General features: G+C 49.6%; 1 protein-coding gene across 3 annotated transcripts in view; it reads left to right on the top strand.

Annotated features, from left to right (window-relative positions):
- The window catches only part of LOC106984159 (ankyrin repeat domain-containing protein 26-like), a 197,336-nt gene extending 177,567 nt beyond the window's left edge, over positions 1-19,769 (top strand). The window contains exon 11 of one of the 3 annotated variants that reach the window (XM_053208883.1): positions 18,665-19,769. In XM_053208883.1, coding sequence (XP_053064858.1) covers positions 18,665-18,701 — 37 coding nt within the window. In that variant the 3' untranslated portion in view covers positions 18,702-19,769. Of the gene's footprint in view, positions 1-6,069; positions 6,424-8,927; positions 10,117-18,664 lie in introns of those variants that run through there. The other 2 variants (XM_053208885.1, XM_053208882.1) reach the window with 2 other exon arrangements.
- The last annotated feature ends 2,012 nt before the right edge of the window (positions 19,770-21,781 follow it).

Below are 21,781 nucleotides of genomic sequence, written 5' to 3'. Positions count from 1 at the left end.
CTTGGCTCTGTGATCAGTTTGTGTGTGACCTCGAGTAAGCCACCTAACCTAAGTTTTCATTTTCCTCATTATTAAATTAGGAAAATGATGGTGCAAGGTTGTTGTGGGCAAAAGCTGAAATGATGTGCATGAGAGCACCCAGCAAAGTGTCCAGCATCGAACAGGTTGCCCTCACCACCCATTCCGCTGACCCTGCATTCAGAGGAGGAAATGAGGGGAGTGAGCTGAACTTTGGGGGAGAATGGGAAATAGTCCCATTTGAAAGAAAGGCGGAATGAGTGGAGACCATGGCTGGAAAGCATTTCTGGACCCAGGGCGTGAGAAACCCTTGGATGAGGTGCTGGGTGTCCTTCAGATGTCACACACATGTTACCCATATATATCTGTCCTTCCTTCACCAGGTGGGGTGGGCTTAGTCTCGGGACCCAGTCACGACCCTGTGAATCGCTCAGGTCCAATCCCAACCCAGTCTGAACATCCTGCAACTAAAAATTAAGTTGTGAAGTTCATCTTCCAAAAATTAATCTCCACCAAAATTATCAACAACTTAATAGAAAGAATTATTAAGGAATTAAAAATAACTGAGGCAACACAAGGGAGAAGCTACTGCCCCTCTGACAATGGGAACAAGGGGAAGCTTGGAGTTATTGAAACTTAGAAGTTCCTCAAAAAATTAACACTGGAATTACTATATGATACCGCAATTCAGCTTCTGGGTAAACGCCCAGAAGAACTGAGAGCAGGGCCTCAAAGAGATATTTGTACACCTGTGCTCACAGCAGCGTTATTCACAGGAGCCAAAAGGTGGAAGCAGCCCAGGTGTCCATTGACGGACGACTGGATGAACAAGGCATGGTGTGTACACGCAATGGGATGTATCAGGGTTAAGAAGAAACGAAACTCTGGCACACACTTCAACCCCACGTGAACCTTCAGGGTATGACGCCGAGGGAAATAAGTTTGTTACAAAAGGGTAACTACTGTACGATGCTACTTATAGGAAGTACCCAGAGGGGTCAAACTCATAGATACAAAGTAAAATGGTGGGAGCCCCAGGGGCTGGGGAGGGGAACAGATAGGGACTACAGTTTAATGGGGATAAAGCTCCAGTTGTACAAGATGAAAAGAGTTCTGGAAATTGGTCGCACCAACAATGTGAATGCTCTTAACAATATTAAACTATACCCTTAAAAATGGTTACAAGGGGTGGCACCTGGGCGGCTCAGTCAATTGAGCGTCCGACTTCGGCTCAGGTCATGATCTCACGGTTCATGAGTTCGAGCCCCATATCGGGCTCTGCGCTGGCAGCTCAGAGCCTGGAGCTTGCTTCAGATTCTGTGTCTCCCTCTCTCTCTCTCAAAAATAAATAAACATTAAAAAAAAAAAAAAAGAATTAGACCAGAGGTCAACAGCATCACCTTTAAACAACAACAACAAAAAAAATGGTTACAATGGTAAATTCCATGTTGTGTGTATTTTAGCAGTTAAAGAAAAACCAGAGTTTTGGAAGAGGAGTCTGGCAGAATTGAGACTCAGACCCTGGGTGCTGGTGTCCCTGGGTTACAGGGATGTTCTGGGGCTGGGAGCTGAGGAGGAAAGGCCGTTAGAGCCATACTAGCAGGACAGGATGCAGAGGGAGAGGGGAAGTCCCTTCTTTCTTCTGGCCATCCAGTCTCTCACCGCTTTGCCCGCTCGGCAGAGCCAAGCTCAGAGCCACCTGGCAAACAAAGAAAAGCAGTTTGCAAAGTCCAGGGTCCTGCAGCACAAGTCGAGTGAGTGCAATGGTGCAGCTTTGAGGACAAGACTATGGCTGGCACCATGGCCACACAATGTTTCTGAGCAAGGAAATTGCACAATCAGGGTTTTTGAAAGCTGAGTCTGTCTGGGAGAGACCCTGAGAGCCCAGCCTCAGGATTCTTCTGCCTTTGACACCAAGGTTTCTGTCCTATTCCTGAACCCTGAATCCTACTCCTCACTCTATCCTTAGTTCTAGTAAATGGATTCTGTTGCTGCTCCTAACTTTTGAGGTTGCCCAAAGGTTGGGGACAGCTCAGAAGCATGAAAGTGACAGTCAGCCCGTGTCCCCTAATACGACCTGCTTTAAATACTGTAAGAGAGGAAAACATTTCCTTCCACCCATCTCAGGTTCTTGGCTGGGGCTCAGTAATAAAGACTGATTAGCAAGAGAAAAACACGAGTTTAATAACAGTAACGTGTGTCTCACGTATCCATGGGAGAAGCTCAGGCTTAAATGGTATGTGTAACAAAGGACAGTAAAGTCCATTTCTCCATAGAAGTAACAGGACAAAGACAGCAGTTTGGGCTGCAATCAAACAACACAAAGAAATGAAAGGCATCCAAAGCGGCAAGGAGGAAGTGAAACTTTCACTCTTTGCAGACAACATGATACTCTATGTGGAAAACCCAAAAGATTCCACCAAACACTGCTAGAACTGATCCATGAATTCAGCGAAGTCGCAGGATATAAAATCAATGCACAGAAATCTGTTGCATTTCTATACACCAATAATGAAGCAGCAGGAAGAGAAATCAAGGAATCGATCCCATTTACAATTGCACCAAAAACCATAAAATACCTAGGAATAAACTTAACCAAAGAGGTGAAAAACCTATACACTGAAAATTATAGAAGACTTATGAAAGAAACTGAAGAAGACACACACACACAAAAGGAAAAATATTCCTTGCTCATGGACTGGAAGAGCAAATATTGTTAAAATGTCAATACTACTCAAAGCAATCTACATATTCAATGCAATCCCTATCAACATAACACCAGCACTCTTCATAGAGCTAGAACAACCCTTAAATGTGTATGGAACCAGAAAAGACCCCAAATAGCCAACGCAATTCTGAAAAAGAAAACCAAGCCTAAAGACATCACAATTCCGAACTTCAAGATGTATTACAAAGCTGCAATCATCAAGACAGTACGGTCCTGGCACAAAAAACAGACACATAGATCAATGGAACAGAAGAGAGAACCCAGAAATGAACCCATAAATGTATGGCCAATTAATCTTTGGCAAAACAGGAAAGAATATCCAATGGAATAAAGACAGTCTCTTCAGCAAATAGTGTTGGGAAAACTGGACAGCAACATGCAGAATGAATCTGGACCATTCTCTGACACCATACACAAAAATAAACTCAAAATGGATGAAAGACCTAAACCAAGACAGGAAGCCATCAAACTCCTAGAGAAGACAGCAGGCAAAAACCTCTTTGACCTCAGCCACGGTAACTTCTTACTCAACATGTCTCCAGAGGCAAGGGAAACAAATACAAATGTTGGGACCTCATCAGGATAAAAAGCTTCTGCACGGCAAAGGAAACAATCAGCAAAACTAAAAGGCAACTGATGGAATGGGAGAAGATATTTGCAAAAGATATATCAGATAAAGGTTTAGTATCCAAAATCTATAAAGGACCTGGGGCGCCTGGGTGGCTCAGTTGGTTGAGCCTCCGACTTTGGCTCAGATCATGATCTTGTGGTTTGTGAGTTGGAGCCATTCGCAACAATGTGGATGGAACTAGAGTGTATTATGCAGAATTAGTCAGAGAAAGATAATTATCCTATGACTTCACTCACGTGGAATTTAAGACACAAAACAGATGAACATAGGGGAAGGGAAGCAAAAATAATATAAAAACAGGGAGGGGGACAAAACAGAAGAGGCTCTTAAATCCAGAGAACAAACTGAGGGTTGCTGGAGGGGCTGTGGGTGGGGGGATGGGCTAAGTGGGGAATGGGCATTAAGGAGGACACTTGCTGGGATGAGCGCTGGGTGTTATACGTAGGGGATGAACCACTGGAGTTACTCCTGAAATCATTATTGTACTAGATACTAACTAACTTGGATGTAAAATAAACAAACAAATAATAATATTTTTTTTAAACGAAAGAAAGAAACATTGCTGAGGGGAATGCCCATTCCTGTCACACACCATTTGTGTGACCGAGAGCAAAGGCAGGCGGCCCAGACCCCAACCCTCTTTGCCATGTCAGTCTCGACTTTATTCAACCATATCTGTCTCAGTCACCAGGTGAAATAGGGCAGAGGAGACTGTTCAGTAAATTATTAGGGGCGCCTGGGTGGCTCCGTCGGTTAAGCGTCTGACTTCGGCTCAGGTCACGATCTCGCCGTCTGTGAGTTCGAGCCCCGCGTCGGGCTCTGTGCCAACAGCTTGGGGCCTGGAGCCTGCTTCGGATTCTGTGTCTCTCCGTCTCTCAGTCCCTCCCCTGCTCATGCTGTCTCTCTGTCTCTCAATAATAAATGAACATTAAAAAATTTTTTAAATAAAAAAATTATTAAGTGCTGTACAAATATCACTGCCACCAGCAGAACTGGCCAGTTCTCATCACTTTCCCTCCTCCCACGAGTGCCGTGAAAATCCTAAGGAACTTCACCTGAAAAGACCCCATGTTGTTTCGGGACTGGTCACTAGGTGTTGCTAGTTGTTGGGATAACATATTGTTAATTTTCTCCCGTGACTCCAGAAAGCCTGTATTTTTTGTAGATACAGAGGCGGGTTTTTTTCTCCATTTGATTTTGAGAATTACCTTGTGTTTCCCATAATGTATACATAGTCAGTAAAGGAGACTATATTTCCCGAGACTTCGCTTCTGTTTTCCCTCCTCTGGTGCCCCTGACTTTAACAATCACCCACCTCCCTGCAGTGCAGTTCACTCCCGGTCACTATTTCCTTCCTTCAGCCAACGTTTGTTGAGCATCATATACGGGCCAGGAACTGGACTGCAGACACCAGAGAGAACAGACCAAGCGGCATCTGCCACACAGCTCGCTCTGATGCTTGTCCTCAGACAACAGCCCCCATTTCCAAGTGTCTGTTGGGAAGGGGACTAACAAAACCTTTCTGTCTGTCCCCACGCTGAAAGCCCCAGAGGTGGCTTCCCTGAAGTTCACCTGCCTCTCTGTATTCACCTTGAGCACTGGCTCTTGACTTGAATGGAGCTCTCTCAAGTCATCAAGCTCTCAACCCACACTTCCCGGACCCCCTCCTTCCTCCCCTCTGCCAACCGGGGGCCACACCCGAGCTTTGCACCGGGTCTTGCCCTTATCTCCGCCCCCAAAGCAACCACCAACAGTCAGGTCATCAGTGCCCTCGGCCTGGGCCATGGTGAGAGACCCCAAACTGGCTTTCCTGCCTCCATTTCTCCTCTCCTACAAATGCCTTGCCCTAGTGACAGAGTGCTTCTTGTGAAGGGTGCTCCCCACCATGTGACCCCACCTCGATTCTTTATTCTAGAATATTTAAACCTCTCCCTAGCATCTAAAACTTTTCTCTGTCACCAGACTCCAAGCTACATAACCTGCATCCTACTTCTAAATTAACGAAAAGTGGGTAAAGAAATATTTCTGTGCCAGGCATTGGCTGAGGCACATGGGCTACAGACATGAGCAAGACCGGACCCCTTCTCTCAGGATAAGCAGGTTATAAAATACCTGTCATAGACTGAATCGTGCCCCTCTCCCACAAATCCACATGTTGAAGCCCTAACCCGTGGTTCCTTAGAAGGTGAAAGTGCTCAAGGTGAATACAGAGAGGCAGGTGAACTTCAGGGAAGCCATCTCCGGGGCTTTCAGCGTGGGGACAGACAGGAAGAGTCTTTAAATAGGTAAGGAAGCTAAAATGAGGTCATATGGGGGGGCCCTAATCTGGTATGACTGCTGTCCTTCTAGGAAGAGGGGGTGACACCAGGGAGAGCAGCCTCGGAAGGAACTGACCCTGCCAGCACCTTGACCCCAGGCTTCTGAGTCTCCAGAACTGTGCTGAAATAAATGTCTGTTGCTTAAGCAACCCTGTCTGTGGAATTTTATGACACCTGACCTAGCAAACTAAGACAATAAGTAAATACAAAACATCTTTGGAGGAAGGGCGCTCGCCTGTATATGGGGACCACACAAGGAGTGGTCAACTCTCTCTCTTCTGTAAGCCCAGGGCTGCATTCTTCCTTATCGTTCTCTTAATATGTCCAGTTTTCTCCAGTATCCATGGCTCTGCTCTGTTTCTTTCCTTGTACAGTCTGCTTCCTGCTCCACTGCTGCAGCCAGCGTTCCCCGTCGAGGCCAAGGACAATGTCACCACAGTCTTTGCTCTGTTCTGAACTTGATTTCATTTGTCTCTCCTTTTTGCTCCTGTACCATTTTCCGGGTGCCTTTCCTGTAGTCCTCATCCCCCTCATATTTATTTCTGTATCTCTGTAGTTTGGCCAACTCTTCCCAATTATAAATGCTTTGATGTACGGAAATGTCTCTCACTTACCTTCGTGTCCCTTATGGCACCTGTTACCGGGACTTAACACACAGAAGATGCTCAGTAAATATGTATCTAACTGGAGCAAGGGGGAAACTCTGCTAGAATAAAGGAAGCCAATCATTTTTAAATTCTTTTTGAATGTTTATTTAGTTTTGACAGAGAGAGAGAGAGAGAGAGAGAGAGAGAGAGAGAGAGAGGGAGAGAGCATGAGCGGGGGAGGGGCAGAGAGAGAGGGAGACACAGAATCCGAAGCAGGCTCCAGGCTCCAAGCTATCAGCACAGAGCCCGATGCGGGGCTCGAACTCACGAGCTGTGAGATCACGACCTGAGCCAAAGTCAGACGCTCAACCGCCTGAGCCACTCTGGCACCCCTTACCTGAACTTTTAAGGAGAATACAGTTGTTCCTTCTTTCCTGTAAAACAAAGGCAAAAGCTACTGGGTTCTTTTCTGTTCTCTTGACGTCCTGACTCAGCGCCCTCATGATTTTGCAGCTTCATCAGATTGCCAATGTTTCCTCTCCTGTGAACAAAGTATTTGGCCACATCTTGGCAGTCAAAGCTGTGAGCTTTTATTTTGTTTGTTTTTGAGAGAGAGCACGAGCTGAGGAGGGACAGAGAGAGAGAGAGAGAGAAGGAGAGAGAGAATCATAAGCATACTCCACCCCCAGTGCAGAGCCCGACATGGGGCTTGAACCCACGACCCTGGGATCATGACCTCAGCTGAAATCAAAACTCAGACGTCTAACTGAGCCACCCAGGGGCCCCAAAGCCATAGGTTTTCAATTTACAGAAGTAGGGCTTTAGGTTTAATGGGGATAATCAGGAGAAGCTGACTCTCCAACCTTTCTGAGTCTTCAAATGTGGTTTATATGGATCTAGGTGAGGTTTGGATGAAACGGGCACACTGGCCGCGAGCAAACCTATAGGATCTAAGTACTGAGGAGCGAACCCGGAGGGGCTGAATGGGAACCCCTAACTACAAGTCTAACATTTTCTGCTCTCTGGAAATGCGGCCTCTCTTCCGGAGGTGATTTTCCCCTTTTCCGAGGTCTGCCTTCACCTTCAAACCCGAGGGAGCCCAGAGAACAGCCTCAGAATTCCCCCCCTCATTCTCAATCACAAACAAGTGGTTTCACCCGTAAACGTTCTCCTCTTCTCCCCTGCTAGCTAAAGCTTTATTTTAAAACTGTAATTAAAATATCTCTCAGAAATGTCAAGAACTCAAGCATGAGTAATCCTGGAGTTCAATAGGAACAGAGGCTGTATTGCTCGATTGTGCTCGTAACACAGTCGTCTTCGTGTAAACTGAAGCTGGGAGACCCTGTGCTGGTCAACTCGTGGGAATTCTGCCGCACAGTGAAAACCTGAACCACAGTTATGTCCGACAGTGTCAGCGAATCTCACGGCCTAACGTCGAACGCAAGAAGCTGCTCACAGAGTCCGTGCTATACTATTTCATTATTACCAAGTTCGAGAATAGGCAAAGGGAATCTCCCGTGACGGTGAGGTGTACATGAGCAGATTCACGTAAAGTCCTCGGAAAAATAAACGGCTGGAAATCAGTCCATAAGTGTGAGCCACTTTTGTTAGAATGAGAGACGTTCAGTGAAACCTCTCTGAAATGAATGGTGCCCATTAAATGGTCCTACTGAGGAGCCTGAAGGTAACCTCGTGGGAGGACCGGACAGGAGCCTCACTGAGGAACTCGGCTCTGGGAAGCAGGACCCCTGGACTTGCAGGCAGAGGTGATGTCATAGGGAAATGGGCTCCCGGAAGGGCAGGAGGCAGAGGGGTTGGGACAACAACAGGAACCATCGCATGGCTCAGGCAAAGGGTGGGACGGGGGTGGTAGCAAGTTATTTCTGAGAGGAGTGGGACGGAAGGAGCAGGAAAGCTTGTAGCAGAAGCTCCAGAGAGGGATTTCGGGGACACCCACGCCCCGAATAAGTAAAATCTAGGGCCGGGACTTATAGCTTCAGAAAGCCACATCCTTGCTTTGGAAACAGCTCCAGGAAAAGCCCCCCAGCCTGTTCCAACCAGATCCCTCCCTCTTAAGATTCAGGAAGGGCCCTGGGCCTCTGCTCCGGTATTTTCCTGAGGCATCTGCCCACTCAGTCTTACATGCCCTCACGCTCCAGCCTCGCTTTGCGTTCTCCAGGAAGACTGCACACATGCTCAGGAGTGTTGAATTTGTTTCAAAACGTTGGAACATTTGTTTCTACCTACTGCTCTTTCCCGCCTACTCTCCTTTTACTCAGGAAGTTTCTGATCCAAAGAGACTTAAAGAGTGGCTTGGGAGTTATAGCAGATGTTATCAAGAAGGCTTTGATACTGGTTTTTAAAGTACTATTTTCTTTAGATTTATCTTTCCATATATAAATGTAAAAATATCTCCATAAAGTGCCCCACTGCACTTATAAACTATCATTCTCAAAATAATGGACAATCATAATGAAAAAGTAATTATAACCCTCTGTAATTATAACGGCACCATTAAGTTCTTCACGCCTCAAGACTTGTTCTACATGAGAATGAGGGTTTCAACAGCGTGGCTCATCACACAGTTGCACAGATGCTATTTGATGTTCTCACCCTGATTGTGTTTCCTTCTTCCTCACCCCCAGATAAAAGAAGTATGATGCAGGAAAGGCATGAGCACAGAGGATCGAGTATAAACTATTCATGCATTTTTTCAAAAGAAAGAACTAATTCAAATTATGTTTTGGTAGTAGAAAAGGGGACGCTTAGGCAAAACTTGCGGACGGGTTGGCGTTCCTCTAGATAAATAGGGGAAGCCTGGATCTTTCACTCCGCCAACCACGAAAATCGCTAGGGTGAGGAGACGCATTGGGTTGGCTCCGACAGTGTGTGTTTCTGAGAAGCCGTCTCACAAAACCCAACCCCAGTGAACTCCTGAGCCATTCATCACAAAGACTTTAAAAACATAGGGTATACCTTGTCTCTGATATATTGGGTCAACTTTGTCTATATAGTTATGGTTTTGTATGATAAGACCCAAACGGAGAGATTTCCACGAGCATACTAAAATTGTATGCAAAATCGTGTGTGTACATGCATGTGCGCGCTTTGTCTTGTGGGGACGGATGTATATCCTTCATCACGTTCTCAGAAGGAGCCACAACTGAAATAAGGTTAAGAATCACTGACCTCCGGGTGAGGTTCAGAAAAACAAGACAAACCAAACCAAAACAAACCCGGAGAGCCCAAGAGCAAAGCCCACAGTTCACACAAAGACAGTCACAGGGTGGGTGGAGGGGACCACACAATAAAGGTGTTGAAGCATTAAACTAGCAAATAGCTGTGCAGAAGCAGAGAGAGCCGTCAGTCCCCACCAGACAGGGTTTGCATACTGTGGATGCTCTGAGCTCAGTTTGCCAGAATTGATTTTTTCGAGTCAGGCTCACAAATCATTCGGGTCAAGACTGTCCTCCCAAGCCCTTGGAGAAAGGGAGAAAGCCCGTGTGGACCGCAGGTGGGGAAACAGTCCAGCCAGGAGGGAAAGGTTGCTGGGGGGACGTGGCCTGGAACAATGCTGGGCTTAAACCTTATGGAGGCATGAGACAGGGCACCCATTGTTGAGACGGATCATTTCAAGCCTTTTCAATTTGTTTGTGGTGTGCCTAGAGGCCGTCCTTCCCAAGTGGCACCTTTTCTTGAGGGATGGGTCTCAGGAGCCTGGAGGGGGAAGGGGAGGAGAAGGATTCACCTCCCCCTGGGCTCACCTCCCCCTGGACTCACCTCCCCCTAGATTCACCTCTCCCTGGACTCACCTCCCCCTGGATTCACCTCCCCCTGGACATATCTCCCTCTGGACTCACCTCCCCTTGGACTCACCTCCCCTTGGACTCACCTCCCCCTGGACTCACCTCCCCCTAGATTCACCTCCCCCGGACTCACCTCCCCCTGGATTCACCTCCCCCTGGGCTCACCTCCCCCTGGACTCACCTCCCCCTAGATTCACCTCTCCCGGACTCACCTCCCCCTGGATTCACCTCCCCCTGGACTCACCCCCCCCCCGGACTCACCTGTCCCTAGATTCACCTCCCCCGGACTCACCTCCCCCTGGATTCACCTCCCCCCGGACTCACCTCCCCCTGGACTCACCTCCCCCTGGACTCACTGTCCCTAGGTTCACCTCCCCCCGGACTCACCTCCCCCTGGACTCACCTCCCCCTGGACTCACCTCCCCCTGGACTCACCTCCCCCTAGATTCACCTCTCCCTGGACTCACCTCCCCCTGGATTCACCTCCCCCTGGACATATCTCCCTCTGGACTCACCTCCCCTTGGACTCACCTCCCCCTGGACTCACCTCCCCCTAGATTCACCTCCCCCGGACTCACCTCCCCCTGGATTCACCTCCCCCTGGGCTCACCTCCCCCTGGACTCACCTCCCCCTAGATTCACCTCTCCCGGACTCACCTCCCCCTGGATTCACCTCCCCCTGGACTCACCACCCCCTGGACTCACCACCCCCTGGACTCACCTGTCCCTAGATTCACCTCCCCCGGACTCACCTCCCCCTGGACTCACCTCCCCCTGGGCTCACCTCCCCCTGGATTCACCTCCCCCTGGACTCACCACCCCCTGGACTCACCACCCCTGGACTCACCTCCCCTGGACTCACCACCCCTGGACTCACCTGTCCCTAGATTCACCTCCCCCGGACTCACCTCCCCCTGGATTCACCTCCCCCCGGACTCACCTCCCCCTGGACTCACCTCCCCCTGGACTCACCACCCCCTGGACTCACTGTCCCTAGGTTCACCTCCCCCCGGACTCACCTCCCCCTGGACTCACCTCCCCCTGGACTCACCACCCCCTGGACTCACCTGTCCCTAGATTCATCTCCCCTGGACTCACCTCCCCCGGATTCACCTCCCCCTGGACTCACCTCCCCCGGACTCACCTCCCCCTGGACTCACCACCCCCTGGACTCACCTGTCCCTAGATTCACCTCCCCTGGACTCACCTCCCCCGGACTCACCTCCCCACTGACTCACCTCCTGCTGGACTCACCTCCCCCTGGACTCACCTCCCCTGGACTCACCTCCCCCTGACTCACCTCCCCCTGGACTCACCACCCCCTGGACTCACCTGTCCCTAGATTCATCTCCCCTGGACTCACCTCCCCCGGATTCACCTCCCCCTGGACTCACCTCCCCCGGACTCACCTCCCCCTGGACTCACCACCCCCTGGACTCACCTGTCCCTAGATTCACCTCCCCTGGACTCACCTCCCCCGGACTCACCTCCCCACTGACTCACCTCCTGCTGGACTCACCTCCCCCTGGACTCACCTCCCTGGACTCACCTCCCCCCTGACTCACCTCCCCCTGGACTCACCTCCCCCTGGACTCACCTCCCCCTGGACTCACCTCCCCCTAGATTCACCTCTCCCTGGACTCACCTCCCCCTGGATTCACCTCCCCCTGGACATATCTCCCTCTGGACTCACCTCCCCTTGGACTCACCTCCCCCTGGACTCACCTCCCCCTAGATTCACCTCCCCCGGACTCACCTCCCCCTGGATTCACCTCCCCCTGGGCTCACCTCCCCCTGGACTCACCTCCCCCTAGATTCACCTCTCCCGGACTCACCTCCCCCTGGATTCACCTCCCCCTGGACTCACCACCCCCTGGACTCACCACCCCCTGGACTCACCTGTCCCTAGATTCACCTCCCCCGGACTCACCTCCCCCTGGACTCACCTCCCCCTGGGCTCACCTCCCCCTGGATTCACCTCCCCCTGGACTCACCACCCCCTGGACTCACCACCCCCTGGACTCACCTGTCCCTAGATTCACCTCCCCCGGACTCACCTCCCCCTGGATTCACCTCCCCCCGGACTCACCTCCCCCTGGACTCACCTCCCCCTGGACTCACCACCCCCTGGACTCACTGTCCCTAGGTTCACCTCCCCCCGGACTCACCTCCCCCTGGACTCACCTCCCCCTGGACTCACCACCCCCTGGACTCACCTGTCCCTAGATTCATCTCCCCTGGACTCACCTCCCCCGGATTCACCTCCCCCTGGACTCACCTCCCCCGGACTCACCTCCCCTGGACTCACCACCCCCTGGACTCACCTGTCCCTAGATTCACCTCCCCTGGACTCACCTCCCCCGGACTCACCTCCCCACTGACTCACCTCCTGCTGGACTCACCTCCCCCTGGACTCACCTCCCCTGGACTCACCTCCCCCCTGACTCACCTCCCCCTGGACTCACCACCCCCTGGACTCACCACCCCCTGGACTCACCTGTCCCTAGATTCACCTCCCCCGGACTCACCTCCCCCTGGATTCACCTCCCCCAGACTCACCTCCCCTTGGACTCACCTCCCCCCGGACTCACCTCCCCCTGGCGCCTCACTGCTGATTATCTCTTGTTTCTGGTTCTCCTGGCATTTTCGTAGCCTGAACTTGGAGCACTTGCCTCTCTTCTCCCACCACCTTATCCTTCTTCTTCCGCGTTTGACTTTTGTAGTAAGAGGAATAGGTTACATTTGCATTTTTCAGACCCCTTTGGAGGAATGACCCTTGTGTGAAACACTAGTGTATTGAGCTTCCCTGCTGTGAACTTGTACAAAACTAATCATCTTGAGGACCAACTTCTAGTACGTGCTGTGTATTTATACACCTTTTTAGCATAATTTTTTAAAAAGTAGTAGGATGAACTGACAACATTGGGGTCCAATTAGAGTTTATTTGCATCACAAGTGACCTGGCCCAAAGGCTCACCTACTGTCAAGCGAGCAGGCGGCAGGTGAAGGGAAGCAGGTGGTGAAGGCGGCAGGTGAACAAGGCGGCAGGTGAACAAGGCGGCAGGTGAAGGTCTCTACGCCTCTGTCCGTTCTGAGTTGCTCTTACTCGATCAGTTCATTTACTTGTTCGTTAACTGAACACATAGTAGGCACCGGAGTCCTCTTTTTGGGGTATATTTCCTGCCTTCCAGGGATGGAAGATTCCTGTAAGGAGAGACAAGTATGTAACTTTGTGAGGTGGTGCACAGGGGGGCTATTGACTCTTCAGGTATGAAGTCTCCCGTTGGCCTAGAGGACATGAGTCGTTTCCTCTCTACGGAGTCACATCTGGGAGGGGCTTGAGGGTCGAGTAGGGATGTGTGGTGGAGGGAGAGGCAGAAGGAGAACATTCCAGTGCCGAGAAAAACACATGAAGACACTCAATAAGAAAAGACTGGGAAGACAGTGGTGCTAGAAATTCCAGCCCTCGGAACCTTCTAGCAAGGAAGCAGATTTTGTCAGAGGGGTGAGGAGACAGGTAATGATGGGTAGAAGTGGAGAGGGAAAAAGGGGAGGGTGAGTCTACAAAGATAGCTGGAGGTTTCCTAGTAGGAAAACCCATATCTGCTACAGAATTGCATTTTATCCCCAAAGCAACATGAGGATAACAGCGTTTTCAAGTGTAGCAATGATGGCCATCACGTGTTTCATTTTGTCCTAAGTACTTGTCTACATTAACTTATTTAGACCTTATACCAATTTTATGAGGTAGGTACTATCGTTGTCCCCATTTTAAGATAATGAAACCAAAGCACAGAGAGGTTAACCAAATTATGAGGCCACACAGCTAGTAAGTGATGAAGCTGTGTGAATTAGTTAAGAGAGATTTGGACAAATACCGGAGAGCAATGTGCTGTGTGTCCCAAGCTAGTGGCAAGGAATCCAGTCTGGAGGATGTTATAGCAATCCAAAAAAGGGATCTTGTGTCGAGACAGAGCTAAGATGTAAAAGTGCATCAAAAGTATTCTGTGTGGGGGCATCTTGGGCTCAGTAGGTTAGCACTCGACTTTGGCTCAGGTCATGGTCTTGCGGTTCATGGATGGAGCCTCACGTCAGGCTCTGTGCGGACAGCTCGAAGACTGGAGCCTGCCCCCCCCCCCCCGCCCCTCTCCTGTTGTGCTCTCTCTCTCTCTCAAAAATAAACATTTAAAAAAAGTATTCTGTGTCAAAATCCTGTCTCTCATCTGCTTGTTACCAGATCCAAAGCAGTCTGAGTTTTCCAGGATGACTTCATCATAGATTAAAGCTTTGATAAAGAATGTCGACTGAACCTGGGTGAGCATTGACTCTTGATTTTGGTTCAGGTCATGATCCCAGGGTCATGGGATGGAGCCCCGAATTGGGCTCCTTGGTGAGCGTGGACCCTGCTCGAGATCCTCTCTCTCTCTCTCTCTCTCTCTCCCGCAGCCCCGCTCCCTGGCTCGCACACACTCTCTCTAAAAAAATAAAAAAATAAAATAATAAAGTGGGGTGTGGTATTTCCTTAGTGCATGAATATAAAAGAAAAGGTGTTCTTTTATAGGAGTTCAGGCAGGGGGTGCTGCTCACAAGGAGACCTTGCATTTGCTCTGCCGAAGAAGGTGGCTTTCTGAGAGCTTAATGAGCAAGTTGGGGTTGGATGTCACGCCTTCAGGCACTGGTCTCAATTTACTTAGCTGGTGCATAGAGAGGATATTTTTGCCTTATTTGTTCAACAAACCTTGTTTGGGCACTGTCACCTGCTGGGATTGTGCTGAGTGCTTGCAATCAGAGACAGATAAAATGTGGTCGGTGACTTCAGGAAAATTCTCTCTGGCCCCTTTATCAGTCAAGCTCCAGCCAGGAATAAGAAGCAACACCAGTTATCCTAACGAAGAGGAATTTGTGCAGGGGGTTGGTTTCCTGGGCGATGGGCATCTGGGGAGGCAAGGGAGGCATGGCTGGGAAACCAGGCAACACGAGTGAAGCACGAGGCCGGGGAGCAGGGTCGAACCTGGGAACCCGTCCCAACAGCCATTCCCAAGGCGAAGGGTCACCCCAGGTGATGCGACAGAGGAGGAGGCAAGTCCTGTCAGCCTCCAGGCTGCAGTCTTCCCTCATGACCCCTCCGATGCCCCCGGTGGGGGCGGGGGACAGTGTGCAGAGGGGAAGAGTCTGCAGGGCTCAGGCAGGGAGACAGAAAGGCCAGCAAATCAGTCATTCTGGAAGAGAGTCCAGTCTGGGTCTGAGCTGGAACCGAGACATGCCTGAGCTGCAGGCCTCCGAGTTGGAACGCCCAGAATTTGACTCTCTTGCACCCGCCTTGGGGCCTTTGCCCGGGGGGTTCCTTCTGTCTTGGAACACTTTTCCCCAGCCCTTTTGTTTTCACTTTTTTTTAAGCCTCTGCCCCAAAGTCCCGTCTTGATGATTGTAATCGAAACCCTATTCTCTGCCCCCATTCTTTTATCTTGCCTTATTTTTTCCCTAGAATATTTATCATGGTGGAAAATAAACATGTCACATTATAACAAATAAACATTTGTCATCATGTTACAATTTCACATATTCATTTATTGCTTTCTTGTTTATTTTTTGCCCCCCCCCCCCCCTTTGGAACACAAAATCCTCCTGGGTGGGAATTGTTGTCTCTTGTTTCCCCACGGGCCGAGAGCAGTCGATGCCATCCGGATAGCTGTTGAATGAACACGGGAATGAGGGGATGCTTAGCTGAGGAAGAATACGAAGGTTGTGTGGGGCAAAAGGCTAATAAAACTAGTAAGAAAAGACTCATAAGGAAAGTGCTGTGTCTGTCGAGATACCTGATCGCTCTCCCATGTAGGAAGGAGCAGCCGCAGGAAGAAAATGCAGGAGGTGTGTCCCAAACAGTATCTACAAGGTGAGCCCAGGTGCCAAAGCGGGATCAGGGCTGGGGACAGGACAGCTGCCAGCGACTCCACATCGAGGCCTTGGACATTGTAGGTACACAGGTTTCTGGCCAGGCCAGCGGCACGCTCTCATAAACCGTGTGCGCTTCGGTTTGTTGGAGCGAACGATGAAGAAGGTGTGAAGGGGGAGGGCTCAGCGGAGGCCACCCCTCTTTGTAAATGCAGAGCCAGTCTTCCGTTCGCCAGAGATCCTTCCAACATTCTTTGGGCCACACTCCGCTAATACGAAAATTCTATCGGACTGCCACGAGGAAAAAAGAGTAAAAGATACAGAACACGACTCAAAAAAAAAAAAAAAAAGAAAAAAGAAAAAAGAAAAGAAAAAAAACAACAACCCACTACAAAAAAGTACTTTGAAAGTACCTGCGGTGAAGCGAGCATTGTGGCTCAACGGCATCTCCTGCTCTGTTCTCAGGTAAAATCCCAGACCCCTGCACCTGTAAGTTATTCCCCACAACCATGTGGACATCAACTCAGCCTCTCTGATTCAGTCCTACGCACTGTCCATTTAATTTTTTTTAAATGTCTTCATTTATTTTTGAGACAGAGACAGAGCATGAGCAGGGGAGGGGCAGAGAGAGAGGGAGACACAGAATCTGAAGCAGGCTCCGGGCTCCGAGCTGTCAGCACAGAGCCCGACGCGGGGCTCGAACCCATGAATGGTGAGGTCATGACCTGAGCTGAAGTCGGACGCTCAACCGGCTGAGCCCCCCAGGCGCCCCTCCATTTAATTTTTAACAATACCCTTGGCACATCTGTAGTCTTCCTTCCTGTTTCTGTTTCTCATTGTAACACGTCAAGGAAACTGTACAAAGACGCATAGTGTCGACACAGTATATTGATAGTCCAAAGTTCTATGCATATTTCTGTAGGAGGAAAAAGTTGTATTGCTGTATTTAAGGAATCTTTCTTTTAGAAATGTTTACGGAATATTGCTTATGTGCAACGGGGTTGCCAGATTTAGTAAATAAAAATACAGGATGCTCAGTTAAATTTGAACTTCAGATCAACAGTAAATACTTTCTTACTAGAACTACGTCCCATGCAATGTTTGGGATGTACTCGTGATGTAGCTGGGCCAGGTCCCAGGACCCAGAGGGGACCCCACAGAACCAGCCAAGAGGGTCCGTGGCTGCATGCGGGATGGAAATCAGATGCCAGCCAGGAGGCAGTGCGGGCAGAATCTACCGAATAACACCAAGTGGTGTGAGTATAGTAGGCAGAGCATCTGGGAGACTCAGATGGAAGGGAGTCTCCCCACCACTTGGGGTTGGGGGTTTATACTGGAAAGGGGTCCAGGGTAAATGTTCTTTCAGGAATCCAGGGTGGGGTCCAATTGAAAGCAAGTGGCAGGTGAACAGCAGGTGTTACAAATCACTGAAGCCGGGGGGCGGGGGGGGCGGGTATTGATGCCAGTGTCAGCCGAGTTTGACAGACACAGAGCTGGAACAGGCTTGGGGGCCGGTCTCTCACGTTATCAGGTGTCAGGGGCCTAGGACGAAACACAGACAACGATGAAGTTCTTACCCCTCCCCCCTTGGGGTGGGAACATAGCTTTCTCGGTTTACTCAGATACGAGGTGAAATATGGCGCCCGAGAAAGTGGGGCCTCGCAGAGAAACAGATGGAGCCCGTTGTTCAGCTTCCCTACCTTATTTGTACTGAAAATAATAGGACATCCCAAGTTTACTGGGCATCCTGCGTTTTACCTGGCAACTCAATATTTGCAACGTGGTCTGTCTCAGGATAGAAACACAGAAGAATCACAAAAAACTCTAGGCTTCTGCCACGTCTACTCAAGGCAGAGATAACCACCCTGTACTGTGCTTGACTTCAAATGTTTTGAAGAGTGTGCTACCTGCACAGGAAGTGACTTCTTACTAACTAATCAGGATCCTGTTACAGAGAAGGCGTATTCCTTCTCTTTAAGGCTTATATCCACTGTTTTTACAGGTTAAGTTTTGCCTTGACCTTCCCAGCCTGTAGTTAATTTCTTCATAGGAAATTAAGTTTGTATCACCGAGACTCAGAGCTGAAAATTCATTTTATTGTTTACCTGGTGGTTAGATTTGCAAGTCGGGAGCAGTGCTGTGTGTCTATTTCAGTTACCCAACCTTGAGTGAAACCTGTATTCAAGAGGAAAGGCTTGCTTTCCGGCCCCTGTTGAGGTTTGGCAGGTGAAGCTTTCTCTGGCTTGAGCGAAATTTCTGCTTAGCTGTGATGTTAGGAGGAAAACACGGGGAGGCTCGCGCACCCATCAGGTGTGTGGATTGCTCGCTGGTTTTGCAGAAAGACAAACAAGGTTTGGCATTTGCAGTTACGAACTCGTATACAAGCCCTTCAGAACACACCCACACACAAAGGGGCGCCTGGGTGGCGCAGTCGGTTAAGTGTCCGACTTCAGCCAGGTCATGATCTCGCGGTCCGTGAGTTCGAGCCCCGTGTCGGGCTCTGGGCTGATGGCTCGGGAGCCTGGAGCCTGTTTCCGATTCTGTGTCTCCCTCTCTCTCTGCCCCTCCCCCGTTCATACTCTCTGTCCCAAAAATAAATAAACGTTGAAAAAAAAAAAAAGAACACACCCACACAAACTGTTCAGTTAATGAGTACCACGCCAAGTTTCCCTGTCGTTTTACAGGTGGAATTTCACTGGTGTAGGCCTTAAAGAGGTCTGAAATAGAAGTGTCTGATTATTATACGACGTGTCCCTGTGGAAATCACATTTCACTTGAATTCCACAAGAGAAAAGAGGTGAACAAACCCTATGTTATTTCTACTCGCAAGTGTTTACTTGCAGAGGATATGAACCCATGTTGAACATATTTCCATGGGATGCAACACGGACAAACCTACCCTGAAAGTGGATTTAGGGGAGGTGGGGGAAATGGAGAGATGCTGTTTCACGGCTGTTGAGTTTCAGTCTGGGGAGATGAGAAAGCTCTGGGGAGGGACGGGAGTGATGGGTATACGTTGCATATGCAGCAATGCCACCGCAGTGTGCGTTTGGATGTAGCCAAAATGGCAAATTTTATGTTTTATATATTTTACCACAATAACGAATTAGACCAGAATACCAAAAGTTACATTTTTAAGTATTCTGGGTAACCTGAAACATTTCTGGGGCGGCTACCCTTTTAGGAAGAAAGCACCACCTTAAACGTAGTTAGGAGTCATCTTTCGCATTCAGTGATACTGTTGGATCATAGGAGATTGAGATCTTCACAAAAGTACCTTGCCTACGGGGCCTTGCAGCAGTTGGGAATTATTAATTGGAGAGCCCTGGCTGACCTTAACTACCACTCAATACATAATCTTTAATTAATATAACTCTACACTGAGTGGTTAGTGTTCCAAGGAACATGCTGCCATGACTGCCTCCAAGCAGGCTGGTTCACTGTGCCACGTGACTGCATTAGTGTGTGTCCAAACGGTGGAAGGCACACTTGTGGACCTGCGGCTGCTGCGGCCCTTGGTGATGCCGGTTGTTTCCATTTATGTTTATGAACAAATAAGGATAAGGAAAACACCCAGGTATGAATGGGAGTGTAGAAAGTTTAAATAAACTTTTAAAGTAACCTTATTAGCTCTGCTAATTAACCCACTTATCTATCAGAGCCAGGTGGTGAGTAAGGAGGGAACAAAAAGATATTTTTCCTTAAAACGTTTTCTCCCAGTTCTGAATACAACTACACAGCGGTCATGATTTTGCAAAGGCTGATGCCGAAGGCCAGATGGCGGGTGGGAGGGAGCTCAGCAGCACACTAGGGGGTCTCACAGGGGTCTGGGGGGGGGGGTACCGCACTCCCTCCACACCAGAAAAATTGGGGAGCCCGCTGGGAGGGAGATCAATAGTCCCGTCTCTGGGACCACTGAACTCCATCCGGGTGGACTCTCTTCCTCCCCTGTGTGTAACAAGGAATTTGGAATAGACCATTTCCCAAGTCTCCTTCCAGATTTATATGCTGATTATACGATTTGCCCCACCCGCCAGCCCCATGATAACTGAGGCAGTTTTCCTGATGGGACCAGGCAGCAATGGCCCTCCTGTCCTTGGCCTGGAAGGACATGCTGACTCCAGAGCTCTGGTGACAAGAGATGGATGCTGTAGAGTGAGCAGGTGACCAGTGTCTCAGGGAGTGGTGTCGTTTCACTGGGAACAGGAACCGACTACAACTAACCCGAATAGCACGGGGACTTTACTGGAAGGACACAGAATTTTCAGAATTTAAGGACAGGAAGTTGAGCTGGACCTCACAAGGGACTGGAAATCCAACGCTGGAAAGCTGGGCACAAAGATGGAACACCGCTCCGATAACTCGGTCTTCCCTTCTCCCCTCTTTCCTCTAGTATCTCCTGCTTTTGTTCCACCAGCTCCAACACCCTGCTCATGCCTAGAACCTAATTCCAGGTTTACAGGGCATTTCTATCTCAACACGAAAGAGACCAACTGCAGCTCCATTGGTGACCAAAACCCATGCTGCAGAGACTCTCAGCTGTTTGGGTTTGAGACAGATCGACTTCAGTTTGCTATGCCAGTGAGTCTGGAGCATGTGGCTCAGTGCCCACTCAGCAGGGGCTCTGGGAGCAGATGCCCTTGAACAAGGACGTGCTATGCATACACTCCTCGAGCTTACTTCAGTTGCAAGCAGAAGCCTTCCCTGGCTCGTCAAGCAAAAGAATGTTTTGGAAATACACAGGGATTATCACCTGTAATCAAAGAAGGCAGGGCAGGTCCTGGTCCTCAGCAAACGGTGTTAACAGACCTTTTCTTTAGGGTACAGCCATTTATGTGACTGTTCTAAGGGCTACCTTCTGTGTTTTCCTGTGCCATATGTTAAATTCCTGGAGGTGGGGGCCTGGTTGAGGATGTGTCCATTTCTGGACTCATCTGTTTTACAGGGACATGACCAACCTGTCCCACTTTTCCTAGGACCATCCCAGTGTTTTAAGTGCCAAAATTCTAGTGTCCTGGGATCCCCCTCAGTCCTGGGCAAACCAGGACACTTGGTCACCTAGGAACATGGTCACTTTACATACATGGTATATGGTCCTTTGAGGGGACCTCTCTATTTACTAGGGGTATTTCTACCACAAGCAAACAATCGTGGTGAGCTATATGGAAACATTTCATGACATTTCGCGGAGTGCCTGTTACATTCTACTTCTTGATGGGGGGGGGGGGTGCACGCATGTGTGTACACACACAAACACACGCGCGCACACACGCTCTTCCTAGTCTCTCAAGGACACACCTCTCCACTACATGATTCGGTGATGTCACGCACCACCACAAAGCGACTGCTAACCTCCCCAACGTGGGCAAGCGGGAAGCTGCACCCTTCTGCTGGGTGTGGGGCTGATGTCGTGCCGTGTAGGCAGACTGTCTACATGTTGTCCATTCTTCCTTCTCTGCTGTTGACAATCCTATCTGTACCTCTCACAACATAACCCGAGAGCGAGAGAAAAAAATTGTCATACCTTTTCTTCCTAAAGAGGAAAGGGGGGACTTGGCGCGCAAGAAAGTATTGATTAAACACTAGCAGCAAGCGAAACAGCCATAGAGGTAACCGTCCTCATCCCTGTGGCTGGTAACGAAGCCTCATTACCCTTCTAAGGGCTCAGTAGTTCCAGCGGGCATTTCGGTTGGTTGGGGCGATCCGCCCAATGCGGTGATATGAGGGGTAAGAGCCCTGCTGGTCCCCCCTTAAAGGCCTTGATCACTGTTATGGCGTCCCCGATGCAGCCCCCCCATCCC

Source organism: Acinonyx jubatus, chromosome E4 (genome assembly GCF_027475565.1).
Source record: "Acinonyx jubatus isolate Ajub_Pintada_27869175 chromosome E4, VMU_Ajub_asm_v1.0, whole genome shotgun sequence".
NCBI classification, from domain to species: domain Eukaryota; kingdom Metazoa; phylum Chordata; class Mammalia; order Carnivora; family Felidae; genus Acinonyx; species Acinonyx jubatus.
Note: the sequence above shows the minus strand (reverse complement) of the source record. Positions and strands in the feature narration are given on the sequence as shown.